A 19,393-nucleotide genomic window follows, 5' to 3' on the forward strand; every position below is an offset into this window, starting at 1 on the left:
GTTGGTGTGAAAAACCTCATTGCAAGAGTTATATTTGCTCTCACTGTGTTACATTGGATTTTCAAGATGCATCCATTTGGAAATGGATCTCAAACTCTAGGCTGCACAAGGATTGTGGAGGAGGTTATTAAAAATAACAATTTAGAGGCCCTGTCTCCACAGAATTTGATTATATCGGTCTGGCTTAGGACTCAAGAAACTGCATTTTTTTTTTTTAAAGCCCACCAGGTGCTCTATGGACCACACTTATTTTAGAATTCTAAGTGTATCACCTTCTGAACTTTATATCTACCTTGGTAGTCATGACCATGTTAGTGCTTTAAGTTCCTCAAATACACAATAGTTGGTTTTATTAAGATTAAAGTCTTTCTGTGAGAAAACATAACCTGTTTATCAAAAGCATACAGTATAGTTAAGTATATAAAGAGACAAGAACTAAATACATATTTCGAGAATAACCAAGTACAGTAGCTTAAATATGGAAGAGTATCCTCTCATTGTTGAACATTGTTTTATCAATTACTGTTTAATTTATTCACACTCACTTCTCTGAAGATTTTATTCAGTAAATATTTTTCAAGCTAAATATGTTATGTCTATTTTTAACTACTTCCATGAATTAAAAGATAGCTTTACATCTTGTAAGTTACTTACTCATTTCAATTGGCTCTGTTAGAAACTGTCTAAAGGTATGCTTGAAGCCTGTAATTAGTTAGCAACTGTAATTACTTTGAGTTAAGACCTGTCTATTCATGACTGTGAGGTTGTGGGCTGGGCTGGGATTGCCTTTTACCAGATAGCCTTCCTAATCCTTGATCACCTTCTTTACTTCTTATAAATGCTATAGTTACAAGTTAAGTGATGTCATGAAACCATTTCCTCTCTTTCTCTTCCCACCTGCTCTCCTGTTGTTCCAACCCTGGGGTTTTACTGAAAGGACCTAACCTTTACCTGCCCTTCTAAACATTTAAGGACCTAACCTTTACCTGCCCTTCTAAACATTGCTTTAGGATAATAGAAGAGCTTTTAAAAGTATATTATTAATATTAGGCTAGGCTTTGTTGTGGATACAAATAACACAGCAGATGTTTATTTTTTCATATATGTAAATCTGGTATGAGCCAGGGCATCTCTCTTCCATGGGATGACTCAGGGATTTAGACTTCCTCCATCTTAACACCTCAATTCCAGGGCAGGGAAGAGAGCATGGAGAACTTACACCCACTCTTAAGTACTTTGGACCAGAAGTGTGATACATGTCACTTCTGTTCACAGCCCATTGACCAGAAATAGTCACATGGTCCCAACCTAATACCAGGGAGACTGGGCAATGCAGGGGAGCATGTGGAGTATTTGGTGAGCACTATTGTTTCTGCCATAGTCAAATCATTTCTTTTCTCAGTTCAAAAAGTAGAAAATATAAAATTTTGGTTATTCTTTAATGTCTCCCTGTACCTCTCACCATGCATTTAGAAAACCAAAATAAGTTTTGTTAATTTCTTTGCAATTATAGAAATAAAGGTTTGAAAGAAGAATGAAAGATTTCTGATTGTGTTCATGTTAATATTAACATTTTTGATGAGATGAGGAATGTCAGGTATTAGGCTTATGATGAATGTCTTAGATTCAAAACAGTCTTAAAGTACAGAAACCAAATGAATTAATTTATCAAGCATTTGTTTGGAAATGAAAGGATGCATACTATGTACCAGGCATTGTCCTAGGGCACAGTTAAATTATGTCTTCAATGAGATCCCATTTGTGACAAACATGAACTGTAAAGCGATAGGGACAAAGGGAAGAAGGACAGAAACAATATTATTTACTTTGTATAAATTCAAGATCTCAGAAACTATAGTTTTACATTTTTTACATTTGTTCTGTGTATTACCTTCATACCGTCTTATAATACAAAGTGACTAAATTACCTTATTGTCTTCTAGGTACCGAATCTTTGCTTTTGACCATGACCTCTTTAGCTTTGCAGATTTGGTCTTTGGCGAGTGGCCTGTGGTTCTTATCACTAATCCTAAGTCACTCTTATATAGTTGTGCTAGACATGAACCACTAGAAAGACTCCTTCATTCAACACACATCAGGTATGTAGCACTTTTTCAGAATTTACTTCCAGTTTGATATTAATGGAGAATAAGTCAATGTGATTATAATCTCATGTGAAAGCAATGAGAAGCCCCACTTTAATTTTCCCAACAATCTGAACATTATTTAAAGATAAAATGCTTATTGCTTCATTCCCATTCAGTTAAAAAATATTTTTTTAAGCTGTTGAAATTTTTTAAAAAATCCAGAAACCCATAGCCCTACTACTGTCATTTTTGTGTATTTTATTTTCATGTTTTGCCTTGCTGTAATCTCCCTAGGCCCAGAGAGAGCTGTTAATGACATTTCTGACTTTTCCTTCTCAGGCATTCTCTTTGAGGCATGTTTTTACATAATTGTAAAGGTAGGGCACAGTCTGTAAACAATTCCTACTTTTTTTTCTCTCAACAGAGAATGCTCTACAATTTTTTCTAACTATTTTCCTATCTTATTGGTGAACTTTTCCATTTATTTTCTATCTTGGGAATGAGCATCTGATGCATGTAGATGCTTTTCCCATTTGAATAATTTCTTTAGATAAAGTTCTAGAGGTGGGAGTCTTGGTGAAACATTATGAATTCTTTTATGACTCTTGATAGAGATTGCCCAATTACTTTTTTTTTAACTAAAATCATTATTCTTTTAAGAAATTGTGGTAAAATATATGGAACATAAAATGTGTCATTTCACCAGCATTTAGGTGTACAGTTCAGTGGCATTAAAGCACACTGATACTGTTAGGCAACCATCACCACCATCCATCATCAACACTTCCATCTTTCCAAACTGAAACTCTGTACCCATCCAACAATAACTCCCCAATTTCCCCCTTTTCCCATCCTGTGGCAACACCCATTCTACTGGTCTGTCTCTGAATTTCACTATTCTAGGAACATCATATAAGAAAATCCTACAGTATTTGTCCTTTAACTGGCTGACCTTTTTAAAAAAGATTTTATTTATTTATTTATTTATTTATTTATTTGTCAGAGTGAGAGAGAGAGAGAGAGAGAGAGCACAAGCAGGCAGATTGGCAGGCAGAAGTAGAGAGAGAAGCAGGCTCCCCGCTGAGCAAGGAGCCCAATTCAGGATTTGATCCCAGGACTCTGGGATCATGACCTGAGCTGAAGGCAATTGCTCAACGGACTGAGCCATGCAGGCATCCCTAATTGGCTGGCTTCTTGAACATAATATGTTTGAGGTTCCTCCATGTTGTAGAGTGTGTTAGAATTCCTTTGCTTTTTTAAGTCGGGCCAATATTCCTTTGTGTGTATATACAATATTTTGTTTATTTGTCTGTCAATACTTTTGCTTCCACCTTTTGGCTATGGTGAATAATGCTACAGTGAATGTGAGTATACTCAGTTCATATCCCTGCTTTTGGTAGTTGTGGGCATATGTCTGGAAATGGAATTGCTGGATCACATAGTAATTATATGTTTAATTTTTTGAGGAACCACCATACTGTTTTCCATAGCGGCTGTACCATTTTACATTACCACGAGCAGTGCATAAGGTACCCAATTACTTTTTAGAACAGATACTAATTTATAATGTTACCAGGCAAATGACTACAAATTTTATGGCACTCTTATTATTTTTGGATGCTCTACTTTTAAAAAGATGTACTAATTAATCTGGAAAAATGGTATCGAGCTGTTTTGACTTATTTTTTTCGTCAGCAGTGAAGTGACTCTCAGGTATTTTTGATAGATACTGGATATCTGATTCAGACATTGTATTCTCTGAAAGGGCCTGGTAGCCTTGATTCTGTTTGTGCTCTTGCTTCTTGTGGACAGATATGTGCTCTTGCTTCTTGTGGACAGATATGTTGGGAACCAAATGAGTAGATGGATTAACATGATTAGGATTAACATGAGATTAACAAAGTAAGATGTCTAACCAATATTCTTTTCCTATGTAAAAAAACAGGATTTAAGGAGTTTATCAGAAAGAACTTTGGATCTACTCCAGCTTTATTTGTCAAAAGAAAATGATTTTCCTTTCTAAAAAGTATGAAAATAATTTCTAATTTCTCACCAAGTTAGGTTTGCCAAATTATACAACTCCAAAAGCCACCATTCAGAAAGAAACCAGATCATGAATAGTGATCATATAAACAATTATACAGTGTGATGGTTCTGCCTACATTTATATTTTTTTCAGATTATAATAGTTATTCTCCTTTCTAAAAGCAGTAAAAATATCTAAAACCACATGCTTATTATGTATGTTCTCATTTTAGAGTCTTGGCCTTTTCCTTGACCTCCATTACTTCTGTCACAGTTAAGATTGATGGAGTTCATTTAGGGCAAGCTATTCATTTGTCTGGTCCTATTTTCATACTGAAGTGGAACCCACAAAACTACAGTAACAGGACACATAACATAGAAGTAATTGTCCAGGTAAGTTAGTAATTTTCAGCTTGCCATATAAATGATTTGGGTGTAACCACACTAAACTCTGATATGATATTTTTTTCAGTCAATTGATAGAGATGAAACTAAGTTAATTAAAAACTTGAGGGGCACCTGGGTAGCTCAGTTTGTTGAGCATTCAACTGTTGATTTTGGCTCTGGTCATGAACTCGGGGTTGTGGGATTGGGCCCTGCATCAGGTTCTATGCTCCAGGTGGAGTCTGCTTGTTTCTCTCCCTCTCTCTCTGCTCCTTGCCCCCTTCCCTGGCATGCTCTCTCTCTCAAATAAATAAGTAAAATCTTAACAAAAACTTTGAATACACTGGATTTAGTATTTTCTAAAAATGAGCACTGAGGAATAATTCTGTGAGACAAAAAACTAGACTTCTCAGTTTGCACAGTCCCCTCTTTTTGTGCCCCAGAAAATCATTCTTTTATTTTCTTTCAACTTTGCCTGGAGTCTTTTAATAACAAGAGCAAATTCCCCAACATATCCAGAGATAATAGAATAAGTCAGAAAACATGTATTTGTGTCCCCTTGCTTTTGCTTGCTATCTCCAAATATAGGAAAATTGTGTCACTATTTTGGAAAGCTGTAGGATAGGCAATTTTGTTTGTTTTGGGAGTATGCATTGATAGCATATGTAGTAACAGTCTTCCTGCTATTCTGATTCAGCTTGGGGCATTTAATTCACTAGCACCTGCCGGGGTAGCGAGTGGTCATTCATTACCAAAATAGAACGCTTTCGTCAACATTAGGAAATTCTTTAGGAGATAGGCTGTGCTCGGGAATTAGTTTCTGGAAAAAAAAAATCTGTCAATTTCCACAACTTTAAGATTTGATGACAGTTTTTAACTATTTCATCTTCTAATATTAAGTCTTAGTTTGAAGATTACTAAGTAATCCTTCAGAAAACACATGCAATTGTTTTCATTATCTTTTATGTGTGTGTGTGTCACAGAGAAGGATTTTGTTTTTTGTTTTTTGGGGTTTTTTAAAAGATTATTTATTTATTTGATAGACAGAGATCACAAGTAGGCAGAGAGGCAGGCAGAGAGAGGAAGGGAAGCAGGCTCCCCACCAAGTGGAGAGCCCAATGCGGGGCTTGATCCCAGGACCCTGGGACCATGACCTGAGCCCAAGGCAGAGGCTTTAACCCACTGAGCCTCCCAGGCGCCCCCAGAGAAGGATTTTGAATAGGAAGGAGCTGTTTACTGAGCTCCTTCCAAGGAAGGGCTGAACCCTTATAATTTCTTACTTAATCCATATAATAGTCCTTTATGGTAGGGAATTTTATCCCCAGTTCATAGATGAAGAGGCAAGAAAAGGCACTCTGCAATGCCACGCATCCTTGAAGTGTTCTACTTAGGAGGCAGAAATTCACAGAGAGGATATGGAAGGAAGGATGACTGGGAATGAACTCTTAATGTTCTTTCTGTTAGAAGGTGGATTTTTGAAAGAAAACCTGAAGGTACAAGTACACCTAGAATGAATTATTCCCTTTCTTTATTTACAGTTATGAGGAGGCACAACCATAGGAGATGTGTTCACAGTAGGGATAGGGACCTCCCAAATCTTTGGATTGCCTCAAAAACCCCAGCTTCTATGATTTTATGAGGAAAAAACCATAGCTTGTGTTCCATGAAACATTTCTGGATGCTTCGTTAAATTCTTAGTAGACATGTGAAATTACATATACTTTTTCCATGTTTAACATTTCTTATATTATTGAGGTATAATTTACATACAAAAAACTCTACATATTTAAATAGTATAATTTGGTGAATTTTTTTTTAAGATTTTATTTATTTATTTGACAGGTAGCAATCACAAGTAGGCAGAGAGGCAGGCAGAGAGAGGGGAGGGGAGAAGCAAGCTCCCTGCTGAGCAGAGAGCCCAATGTGCACTCAATCCCAGGACCTTGAGGTCATGACCCAAGCTGAAGGCAGAGGCCCAACCCATTGAACCACCCAGGCACCCCTGTTTTCTTTTATATAACTTTAAAGGATTTGTCTACTGAATATTAAATAGTGAACTTGGTCCCCTCATTTGTCAACAGGAAAGTTCTGTTCTTTTATTTTTATTTTTAAAGATAATTTATTTGAGAGAGAGTGAGTGAGCAAGCATAAGCAGGGGCAGGGGGAAAGGGAGAAGCAGACTCCCCACTGAACAGGGAGTCCAATGCGGGACTCAATCCCAGGACCCTGGGATCATGACCCAAGCCAAAGGCAGACACTTAACCAAATGAGCCACCCAGGTACCCCAAGTTCTACTCTTTCAAATACAGTATACTATAGATAAATCTGAGAAAAATCTATGAGAGACAACATTAATTTATTATCTTAACATTTTACCCACTCACTATTTTTATTGACTGTCTATAGATCTGAGCAGCCTAGTAGCAACTAGACCCTTTGATCAATTTTCAGCATGGTTCCTTAACTAGTAACATCAGCATCATCTGGGAACTTGTTAAAAACGTAAATTCTCATGTCCCATACCAAACTTCTGAATCAGAAACTCTGGAGATGGGACCCACCATCTGTTTCAACAGTCTACCACCAATAGTGGTTCCGATGTACACTAAAGTTTGAGAACCAGAACTTTATTGTGCCTACTTTTCCAAATGAAAGAGCAGACTCCAGAAATCTATCTCAAAATTAAAGACAAACTCTGCTTTAAAATAAGAACGTGTAACTTAAAATAACATTTTGAGCAAAAAAGTTTGATAAACACATGTGAAAATTCTTTTTGCTATTTTAAAACTTTTGTATGATCAGAAAACTTAAAAATATATGCAAGAGATAATACTATAATGAATTCCCATGTATCCCTTAGCCGACTTAAACAGTTACCAACTCATGACCAATCTTGATGTCATTCCATCTGTAATATGACAGTATATATCCCTAAAAGAATGATTTTTTAAAATGTAACCATAATACCATCACACTTGAAAAATTAATAGTAATTCCTTAATTTCAAGCTATCTAGTGTTCAGTTTTCCCAGTCTTATATATATAAAACAAGCATGTGGTTGGTTCAGATCAGAATCCAGACAAGAGTCCCACTCTCTTCTCCCCCCACTCTTTTTCCTTTCAGTTTATTTTTTGGAAAATTTTGGAAACTGGGTCTTTTGTCCTATAGAGTTTTTGATATTCTTGATTTACGTTGTTTACATTCATGTATCATTGAGCATGTTTGTCCACTCCCCTCTAGTTTCTATAAGTGGCTGTTAGATTAGAGGTTTGATCAGGTTTGAGTCTTTTTGTGGCAGGAATACTTGATTTGTTGTTTTATGCTTTTATCAGAAGTCTGTGATATCTGGTTGTCCCTCTTTTAGTAATGTTAGGATTGATCATTGTATTCAGGTGTTGTTAACTTTATCCGGTGATGTGGTGATAAATATCTAATGACCAGCTTGGGACAGGTTTGAAGAGGGAACCCTGATTTGTTGTGTTTCCCTGATTTATACCAATTTCCATAGTATAAAATAGCTGATTTGAAGCTACCAGCATATCAACTGGCCTGCAAAATTCCTGAAAATTTAACAATTGGCTTTTGTGAGCCTGTCAAGCCAGCTCCAGCACACTGCCAGCCTTTCCCTCCATTCATTATGAAGTAGCTAATCAGCTTTTCACGGAAGGATTTCCAGCAGCTATTGATGGTCTTGGCCTAGATCCATTATATCATTAGAGTTGTACAATGGTGATATTCAAATTGGCACTCCTTGTAAAAGGAGTATTAATTTGAATAGTCCTATAAAGAAAAAATTCCCTTACCTATTTGGTACTCAGATAGAGAAGTTTATACAGGAAAGGTAGGATAAATTCTTAATTCTTCCCCCACCCTCCCTTTTCTAAATCGATTTTCAGAATAATGAATTGCTTCCCTAGCATCTGCCAAAGGTAACCAAATGAATCTTTTATTTTTAGTATCATTGTGAATTCAGAATTTAAAAAAATATATAGATCTGGTATGTTTCAATCCATGGCATTTATACTTTTTGATGTTCAAATTGTTCTACCTTTGGCTGGTGGGAGCTTCTCCAATTTAGCCACTAAGTCTTTCGATGTAATTGCAGTAGTCTTTGTTGTGGTTCTTGCTTTCTGGCATGAAGATATTCTAAGCTCTCCCTGTGTCTTTCTTGTTCAGGAACTGGGATCAGCTATTTTTCTAAAGAGCACTGATCTTATAATGAGAAGTTTTATTTTGAGAGTACAATCTGGGCACTAGCCCAGCTAGCTCCTTGCTCTTGGATTTGTTACTATTTCTAGGCCTTTTCAGTGAACAGAGGGAAAACACAAATTTTTCTTTAAAAGAAAATGTATTGTGAGTACATGCTGATATTTCCAGTTCAAATCTAGAATTACAGGGTTTAAAAGAAGTTATATTTAAAGTGCTTATAGGAAGAAGCAAAAAATAAATGAAAAAAAAATACAGCTATTCAGAGATAATGGACAAATGTTACTGGAAGCTAAATCTTGGAACATTATACATATAAATGTGCATGAGAGTCACTGCTGTGCTTTTAACTAGGATTCTGCTGGAAGAAGTAAGAGTGTTCACCACCTATTTTCTGTTCAAGAGGATATTCACCTCAGATTTGATCCCCTGGCATCATTTATTCTTCTTACCGACCATTGCATCGTGGTAAGTAAATTCCGCTTTCGATGAGATTCGGTGGAATCTAGTGGTGGGTCCAAAGTAGTAATATAATCATGTAGCGAGAAAGACAATCTTTATAAAATTTAGTTATTTGTCTATTTTTTTTTTTTTAAGCTTTTATTTATTTATCAGAGGGGGGGGGGGAGAGAGCGAGCACAGGCAGACAGAATGGTAGGCAGAGGCAGAGGGAGAAGCAGGCTCCCTGCCAAGCAAGGAGCCTGATGTGGGACTCGATCCCAGGACGCTGGGATCATGACCTGAGCTGAAGGCAGCTGCTTAACCAACTGAGCCACCCAGGCGTCCCTAGTTATTTGTCTAGAAGAAGACAATGCTTTAAAGTTGATTTGAATTAAAAGAAGCAGAGATATTGACAAGTAATACCTGTTTTGGAACCTGGTTCTAACCAATACCATAAAATCAGAATAACTAAGGGAATTAAAGGAACTGTGTAAAATTGGACTAAGGATCTCTTAAAAATAATTATTTCTTTCTATATAAATAATACATGCTTAATGTAGAGAACTTGGAAAATTTAGAAATAAAGTAAAATCAGCCCCACATTATTCTTTTATCATACTACTTATTATATAACCATTGTATTTGTCATTATGATACTCGTTTTTTTTTCTCATATATATTTCTGTATGAGTTTTTAATATAAAACAGTAATTTTCATGCTCTTTTGTGGTCTGAATTTTTTTTTCTACTGAGGAATTTGACTATTTTCTGGTATCAGTTTATGTTACTTTTAAGAATGATGTTGATTGGTATAAATATACCTTAATATTTTTATTTTTTTATTTTTTATTTTTTTAAAGATTATTTATTTATTTATTTATTTATTTATTTGATAGACAGAGATCACAAGTAGGCAGAGAAGCAGGCAGAGAGAGAGAGAGTAGGAAGCAGGCTCCCTGCCGAGCAGAGAGCCCGATGCGGGGCTCAATCCCAGAACCCTGGGATCATGACCTGAGCCTAAGGCAGAGGCTTTAACCCACTGCCTTTAAACCAGGCACCCCACCTTAATATTTTTAACCATTTATCTCTTGTTAATTGGGTATTGACATAAAACACACCAAAGAAACACACTATGATATTGAGAGGAAATTTATTTTACTTTTTTATTTTTTTAAGATTTTATTTATTCATTTGGGAGAGAGAGCATAAGCAAGGGGAGAGGCAGAGAGAGAGAGAGAAGCAGACTTTCCACTGAGCACAGAGCCCGATGGGGGACTCGATCCCAGGACCCTGGGAATAATGACCTGAGCCAAAGGCAGACGCTTAACCATCTGAGCCACCCAGATGTCCTGAAAAGAAAATTTAAGCCTCCCTTAATTTCACTTTTTAGACATAGCTTTACATATATCTTCACAGACTTACAATGTAAATTTATTATTTTAATTGTATTACTTGTATGATTAAGCTTTTTGGAAATATAACTAATGGGCATTTGTATCTCAGTTTTACAAGTTCCTTTAGTGCCTTTGTTTTTCTTTTGGGGGTTTTTTAATAGTCATCTAGATCAGGCTTTGGAAACTTTGAGGTATTATGAATCACCAGGGAACATTAATAAGAAACGGATTCTGATTTAGTAGGGCTGAGATGGCGCCTGAGATTCTGCCTTCCCAACAGGCACAAGGCGATCCCAATGATCCCATACTTTGAGAAACCAGAAGCTAGGTTATGTCTCTTCATTGTGAGTTAATCTCCAAGTGAATTGTGCCCTGACAGAGAAAGCAAAAGAAAATACCGACTTAGTTCATTTTGCCTGCAGTGCACTTTGTATGGTTTTTCTTTACTCTTCTACAACTTGAAATAAAACCAGTTCTACTTCCAGGACAGTGAAGGTGGACTGTTTCAGTTTGATCACTTTATATAACTAAGAATTACTTTGTTTCAGTATTAGTCTCAGTATCCAGATTCTGAAAGAGTAATGCTGAGGCTATTTATAATTTTCTTTTTTGGTGGCTCAGTTGTTTGATTCTCTTTGATGATTTCTTTTTCTTGCATAGTCATTTCTGGCAATGGTGTTATTTCCATTTTTGTTGATGAAGCCATTCTAAAAACCTTAACTGTCATTGTACCCATGTATCTGCTTCACACTAACACCAATTTCTCTGCAGGCCCGGGTCCTTTTTGTGATAATTGTGCTGATCCAGCTCACTGTTCTCATTACTTTTAGGCACCGAGGATATCCAGAGCATAAAGGTTAGTCATGGTTCCTTGTATTCTCAGATGTCTTCATTCTAAAGTGTCACATAATATCCTATTACCAAGTGATAAATATTATTATAATTATCTTTGTCCTAGCTCTGTGAGGTGCATTCTTCAAACTTATTGTACTTTTTCCATAGTACTTGATCTTTTTTTAAAAAATTCACTTTTTGGGGCGCGTGGGTGGCTCAGTTGGTTAAGCATCTGCTTTCGGCTCAGGAAATGATCTCGGAGTCCCGGGATCAAGTCCCACATCAAGTTCCACAGGCTCCTTGCTTGGCAGGGAGCCTGCTTCTTCCTCTGACCTCTCTCCTCTCATGCTCTCTCTCTCTCTCTCTCATTCTCTCTCTCTCTAATAAATAAAATCTTTAAAAAATTTTAAAAAGCAGGGTTTTTTTGCTGCTACATTGCAATAATATGAAGCTCAAACAGAAATGGGAGGGAAAATCACAATACAGCTCAAAAGGACTAAACGTCTCTGCCAGATATTAAAGATCCTCCACAGCTGGGTCTTATCTAATTAGCCGCATTTTTAACCAGTTATACCTGTATTTCAGCCTAGATAGTTTTCCGCTGTTCCCTACAAACACCATATTCATTTATGCTTCTGTGCTTTTACCTAGGCTGTTATCTTTAAGTTATTTTTCTAAACTTATCTAAATCTTAGCCTCATTTAAGGCTCACCTCAAACCCTCGTTTTCCATCCCATTTTCTCCACCCCTTCCAGGTCATAATGAGCTCTTGCTTCTCTGAATCCCTGGAGTCCTTCCTGACAATTAATGCTACTTGGCCAGTCAGTCACCTTACTTTCTATAACCACCCCAAATGTATATATACATTTTCTCCTCCACCTGACTGTAAGTTTCTCATTATAGGAACTCCTATTTTCCACTTCTTTTCTGTTTCTCACAGCACCCAGCACTGTGTGCATAACAGACAATAAATACTTGTTGAACTAAATTTGCCTTACCCCTTCCTGGCTTGGATGAAATTCCTGGGATCAGGGACTGATTGTAGGGGAGGGGAATACCATAGCAATGACTCAACAGTAAAATGGCTAACTACAGAGGGAGTGTACACATCCCACTGAATGTTTTCCTGCCTATATATATTTTCACAAATTCTGTGAAGAAGTTCAAGAACCATTATTGTACACATATATGTTCCTGCATATAATGTAAATAAATAAATGTTTAAGGGAGGGCCCCAGCCTCATTCTGTGGGGATAACAATATCTTTGTGTAGTTATTTGAAATTTATAACATATTTTTACCTACATTATCTCACTTAATCCATACAGCAATCCTATGAAATAGGTATTATTGTCCCTGTTTTAAAGATTAGGACACTAAGGACTGGAAAGGTTGTGAAGGTTGTTCAAAGTCTCATCACTAGGAAGAGACAAAGGAGAGACTCAAAACCTAAGTGTTCTGACCCCAGGTCAGTTCTTTTCTGTAAACAACACTACTTAACTTTGCACCTTAGAATCCTCTGGGAATCTTTTAAAATCTTTGTGTCTACCCAGCACTCTAGACCAATCACATCAGAATTGCTAGGAGTAGGATCTAAGATCAGTAGTTTATAAAGCTCCCCAGATGATTCCAATGGCCAGTCATGGTAGAGATGTTCAGCTCTGACTAAAGCAGAATTTCTCAGTCCTGGCTGCTTAGAATCACCTGGGTTGCAACCTAAGGTTCTCCTCTCCCTCAGGCCAATTAAATCTGAATCTCTGTTGAGTGAGACCTGGGCATGATTATTTTTTCAGAGTTCCCCCAGATTATTTTAATGTGGAGCCAAAAAAGAAAATCACGTTTAAAGTTTATGCTTAAAATTTGGAGCATGGGGCGCCTGGGTGGCTCAGGGGGTTAAAGCCTCTGCCTTCGTCTCAGGTCATGATCCCAGGGTCCTGGGATCCAGCCCCACATTGGGCTCTCTGCTCAGCAGGGAGCCTGCTTCCCTGCTGCCCCCTGCCTACTTGTGATCTCTGTCTGTCAAATAAATAAATAAAATCTTAAAAAAAAAAAATTAAAAATTTTTGGAGAATAGCTGTCTCCGAGGCTAAAGGATTATTTATTTACAATAAATAATAATTATTGGGGTGCCTGGGCGGTTCATTTGGTTAAGTGTCTACCTTCAGTCTAGGTCCTGATTCCAGGGGCCTGGGATTGAGCCCCCTGTCAGGCTTCCCTGCTCACTGGGGAGCCTGCTTCTCCCTCTGCCCTGCTCCTCGCTCGTGCTCATGTGTTTGCTCTCAAATAAATAAAATATTTAAAAATAAATAATTATTAAAAGTGGACATATAGATGACTACTTTGAGAAGTACCAGACTAGAACAAGAAAGACTCTTTTTTTTTTTTTTTAAAGATTTTATTTATTTATTTGACAGAGAGAAATCACAAGTAGATGGAGAGGCAGGCAGAGAGAGAGAGAGGGAAGCAGGCTCTCTGCTCAGCAGAGAGCCCGATGCGGGACTCGATCCCAGGACCCTGAGATCATGACCTGAGCTGAAGGCAGCAGCTCAACCCACTGAGCCACCCAGGCGCCCAAACAAGAAAGACTCTTAAGAGAGGAATGAGTAGCAAGAATGTCACAAAGTGGGAAAGATCATTTGTTACCAGGTTTTGTACAAAATCAACTGTCAGACTGAACAGTATTTTAAGTACAAAATGGATATGTTGGCCATTAGGAAAGACATACTATTTAACTTACATCAGGCTGTCTTTCATTGGGACTGGTTCTTTCAGTAGTTTTCACCTCTAGGGGTGCTCAGTGTGTATCAAGTTTCCAGTCATGTCTCTGGTTTATGACAAGCCACACACATGAGTGGAAAAACGGCTGGCTGAGGTTGAGGATCTGTGATACTTTAGTCTGTGGCCACAGAATGGAGCTACTCTGTTTGTGAAGCCTATATGCTTGGCTTTTTTGGCACTATATTTTAAGAGATGTTAATTCGAAGAGCTTTAGGGATCCCCTTCAGTTAGAGTAAGAGAATAGCTATGAGTTAGGAGCTATGTCACATATGGGAAAGAAATATTGGACGGTTATTCATACTTAAGATTAGACTGGAGAAATTTTGATACTTCTTTGGTATATTTTTATATACCACTTGGAAGTTTGTACATTTGGATACTAAATCCCATAGAAAACATAGACTTTGAGCACAGCACTCTATTTCAAACCTACATGTTTATGCAGCTATAAGTGTGTGTGTGTGTATGTGTGCATGTGCGTGTCTCCCAACCACACATTGCCTTGAACTTTCTACTCTCTTCAGTTCTAATTGGACTGGCTTCTCAGGATTCCTCCCAACTTCTGAATTTAAAGTGGTGTCATCTGTATAGTTACCATATAACAAAAGATAGCCCATGGAAGTCTTTTAGAAAATCTTATAAAGAAATTGAACTTAGAGAAAGACAAGTATCATATAATTTACTCATGTGGAATTTAAGAAATAAAACAGATGAACATAGGGGAAGGGCAGGAAAAATAAAATAAGATGAAATCAGAGAGGGAAACAAACCATAAGAGACTCTTAACTCTAGGAAACAAACTGAGGGTTGCTGGAGGGGAGTTGGTTGGGAAGATGGGGAAATTGGGTGATGGGCCTTACACTCAATGTACTGAGCACTGGGTGTCGTATGCAACTGACCAATCACTAAATGCTACCTCTGAAACTAATTAGAAAAAAAGAAAGATGGAAGGAAGGAAAGAAAGAAAGAAAACAACTTTGCATGTGCTCACTGTTTGTTTTTTCAAATTTATTCTGTTTAGGGTCTCCAGGATTTATAAATTTGACTTCCTTTTCTCTCCACGTCCTGAGCAAACTAAACATCTTCTACTATTCTGTGTTGTTGCTAACCCTGTATACAGCACTAGGTAAGTCAATTAGGAAACATGAGATTGTGAAGAATTCTGCCAAAAGATGTATGGACTGTTTTGACAAAAGAGTAATTTAGACTCTTGAAAGCATAATGAACAACACATGGATTCTTCATAAATCATTTCCTGGAACATGATCTTAGGAAATAAAGTTCTTTCCTAACATGTTTGAAGGACATTTAGTTGACACGAAGTTAACTTAAGCTGAGAAGTCCATTAAATAATTAGTTTGTGTGTACAGAACAGCCTTCTTTGAGTACCTTGAAGTTTTATCCTTTATTTCATCACACTTTTTATTTCCTTCCTTACTTTATCAGAACCTGTGATTATCTTCTGTGTTTATCATCTCTTCCCTCATTAGAATATCCACTGAAGTCTTGTCTGTCTTGTTCACGTCTATGCCCAGCACTAAGCACAATGCCTAGTATGTACTTCAGTGAATATTTACTTAATGGATACCCCTTAAAAACTCAGCACAAAAAGGAGAACCTGAGATGAGTGGTGAGTTCAGGCATATCCAAGTTCTTCTGTTATATTCTTATACCCAATACTTAGTCCCTCAGCCACTTACAGAAGCAGGAAGCACTGTGGTTCTGTATTTGCAGCTTTTTACTAATGTTCCTTAGTGACATAAAGTCAGTTAGGAGTAGATTAGCCTACTCATTGCTTAGTCTTTGTCTTATACTTTTATTCTACCTCAAGACTTTTCTTTGCCTATTAGTAACCCCCACCAGAGAACAGAGAGTAGTTAGATAAAAAAAATACAACACTCTACAGTTCTGTGTACCAGGCTTTGGCGGATGGCCCTTTAGAGGTCAGTTTCCTTGTTAGAAGATAGGTTGAAGCTATTTTAGACACTTGCCTTACACTAGAGGGTGAAGCACATGATTTGGCTCCTGGCTGTAAAAGAAAACATTAAAAGAATAGAAGTTGCTCCATGTTTAAAAGTTGAAACTTTCAGGGAAAACACTTTTTTAGACCCTGTATCCAGTGGAGGTTATATAATAACATCTGAGGAAATTACCTATGACTTTTTAAAGCTGAACCCTGTTCTTACCAACAGATGATGGTATTTGCATTTTGAGAAAGGAAGTCTTGACTGTCCATTTATCACTCTGGACAGTATAGTAGTTCCAGAAACCTGCAAGCTAGGAAGGACATTAAGTAATAGGGAGGAACAAAAAGTTATTCTGGCATTCTAAATGAAAAAGAAATTAAATTTTTTACACGTTAACCTTGAGTGTATAGTTGATGTACAAAGTAATGACTTGGGTCAGCAAGAAAAGGTCAGAATACATTCATGAATATTAATAAGAAAGAGAAGAAATGCATTTTAGAAAGATGAAAGTGGTTGAAGTTTTATTGCTTAAAGGAGTAAATATCAGTTTTCTGGAAAATTAACTTCCACAGATTACCTCTTTGCTTCTTAAAGGAAATGTTAATGCATTATATTAAGATTATTATTGCAACAGAATCTTCTAAAGTTTCTGAACATACTCTGACCTGTTTCTGGAATCTATTCAGGTATAGCATATACTCAGATGATTTCATAATCAGACAAAAGTGTAGCAAATGAGCAAATGGTTGGTTAGCTAAGATGTATGGTGCAACATACAGATCAGTAAAGAAGAAAAATTATGCCAATAAAATGTTTACCAATAACTACTCTCACACCGTGTTATTCCTATAAATGTACCTTGTGATGTATATAATCAGAATCATAGTCATTTAATCTCCTTTTGTCCCCATTGCCTCTTTCAGGACCATGGTTTATTGGTGAGATTACCAAAGGCAAATTGGGTTGCTGCTTTTCCTTTGGGATGTTTGTTGATGGACATTTCCTACAAGGCAGCCTAACATTTGTAGTTGGCATTCTGCAGGTAAGAGGTCAGAAATGGAATGTAAGAATGCCTTGGCCTTTTGGACTAATTATATAACAGTTATGAATTAAATCCAGAGCCTCAAACTAAACACCACAGATCATATTTCCTAATTTAATATTTGCTGTTTTGTTTGTTTTCAATTGCTTTTCAAATGCTTCCTAAGCTCTTTCTTCCACCACTCTCTCGTAATATCTAAATACATTCGGCAGGAAGGGTTTCTAAAAAGTGAAAGAGATTTTTGGTTTTGTAGTTTGTTTTACTGTGCCTTTCCCTCAATGAAAAATGAGATAAGGGACTTACAGTAGAATAAGTAAGTAAACCAAAATTGATTATGATAACAAAGAAGGAAAATGTTTCAGAGGGAAGAAAGGCAAAATAGACACACAAGAAAAATGGGTCTATTGTCCAGGGGAAGCTGCACTGGGCAAGAACCAGACCTGGGCTTTTTAGTGATGTCTCAGCTGCTGTTTGTTTGGGAAAATACTAATAGGTTAGGTTTACATGTATATTAAGATTCCTTTAAAAGAAATACACAGGGGTGCCTAGGTGGCTCAGTCGGTTAAGCATCTACCTTCAGCTCAGGTCATGATCTCAGGGTCCTAGATCAAGCCTCATATCAGACTCACTGCTCAGCAGGGAGTCCGTTTTTCCCTTTCCCTCTCCCCCTGCTTGTGCTGTCTCTCAAATAAATGAAATCTTAAAACACACACCCATGCGCACATACACACACACACACAACTAACCAATAGCAAATCTCTATAGTTTGGAAAGTATTTACCTACTATGTATTTTATTCACCTATAGGGGCAAAAGGTACTAAAATCTCAGGTAATGATTTCATGTTTGGGAAGAGATCCAAAAACATTTTTTAGAATGAGCTCACAGCCTCATAACAGGGCAGTAAAGGTTGGCAGGATTGGCAGGATTAGAGGCAATCAGGGAAGACTTCTGCCTAGTAAACATTGACCACAGACCAGAACATTCTCTGTATAGCAGCATTTTATATGTGAGTAGGTCGTGAGTCTCGTTCAGTTGTCTGTTATGTAGGTGGAAGCTGTCTCACAGGAGCACTCTTATACCAAATAAAACCTGAGCCTTACTAAAAGGTAGGGTTTATATTCATATATTTTTAAAATATTTTATTTATTTATTGGACAGAGACAAAGAGAGAAGGAATACAAGCAGGGGGTAGTGGGAGAAGGAGAAGCGGGCTTCCCGCAGAGCAGGGAGCTCAATGTGGGGCTCCATCCCAGGACCCTGAGATCATGACCCGAGCTGAAGACGCCTAACGACTGAGCCACCCAGGCACCCCTATATTCATATTTTAATAAATAGTACACCACTAGTGGATTTTATGTATCATCTAGGCCCGTGGCTCCCAAATGTGTTATCTCTGCCCTTGACTTGTTCTCTGCATTTCAAGTGTCTATATATCCACCTGCCATTTCACATCTCCCCTTAGATCTCTAACAGGCATCTCAATATCACGTGTCTAATAAGGACCTTTCGTTTCTACCTCAAACCTCTTCCTCCCCCAGTTCTTTACAATTTCGTTAAGTTTTCCTAGGATGTATCTTTAATTTTTCCCTTTCCCTCTAATACCCTGTATTTAATCCATTAGCAAGTAGTACCCTGTTCGGTTTCCCTCCGATGCATATCTTGAATCCACCACTTCTCTTCATCTCTGTTACCACCACGCTAGTCTAACCCATAATTATTTCTTGCCTGGTCCACTGCAGGAACCCAGATTGGTCTTCCCACTGCTACCCTTGCCTCCCTACTCTCAGTTTGCCACAGAGCAGTCACTCCTTTCAAAACCTTAATCAGATCACTCCTCAGCTTAAAACCTTTAAGCAGAGCAGCGACATGATCTGAGTCCTGCTGACTGCCTCAGTTTCCACTTGGATCATCATGTTCCAGGCTCATGGGTCTTTAGTAGGCCAAGGCCTCTCCTACCTCAGGGGTTATTTGTTTCCTCTGCCTGGAATGTGCTTCCTTCTATGGAGTCATTCCTGCTCTTAAGGCCTCAGAGAACCCATCTCTCAGTTACCCTCTTGTGACTCAGTTATTTCTTTCATTGAACGTGTCACTATAGTGATCTTTTGTGTTTATTTTTTTGGTCTTTCTTTTCTCTGTTAGAATGTAAGCTCTACGATGCATCTTTGCTGCGTGTCTTTAGCCTAGAGCCTGGCATCATGCCTGCCGTGTAATGGGCATTTATTTGGTGTAAT

The 19,393-nt window shown here is 37.5% G+C and overlaps 1 protein-coding gene across 8 annotated transcripts in view; it reads left to right on the forward strand.

The window, feature by feature from the left end:
* The window catches only part of TMEM62 (transmembrane protein 62), a 53,786-nt gene that overhangs the window by 32,763 nt on the left and 1,630 nt on the right, over positions 1 to 19,393 (forward strand). For 4 of the 8 annotated variants that reach the window (XM_059372648.1, XM_059372640.1, XM_059372646.1 and 1 more), the window contains 7 exons: positions 1,944 to 2,099; positions 3,554 to 3,616; positions 4,346 to 4,505; positions 9,058 to 9,171; positions 11,310 to 11,394; positions 15,172 to 15,276; positions 17,041 to 17,159. In XM_059372648.1, coding sequence (XP_059228631.1) covers positions 1,944 to 2,099; positions 3,554 to 3,616; positions 4,346 to 4,505; positions 9,058 to 9,171; positions 11,310 to 11,394; positions 15,172 to 15,276; positions 17,041 to 17,159 — 802 coding nt within the window. The remainder of the gene's footprint in view (positions 1 to 1,943; positions 2,100 to 3,553; positions 3,617 to 4,345; positions 4,506 to 9,057; positions 9,172 to 11,309; positions 11,395 to 15,171; positions 15,277 to 17,040; positions 17,160 to 19,393) is intronic. The other 4 variants (XM_059372642.1, XM_059372643.1, XM_059372641.1 and 1 more) reach the window with 4 other exon arrangements.

The sequence above is a fragment of the Mustela nigripes genome, chromosome 13 (genome assembly GCF_022355385.1).
Source record: "Mustela nigripes isolate SB6536 chromosome 13, MUSNIG.SB6536, whole genome shotgun sequence".
Lineage (NCBI taxonomy): Eukaryota > Metazoa > Chordata > Mammalia > Carnivora > Mustelidae > Mustela > Mustela nigripes.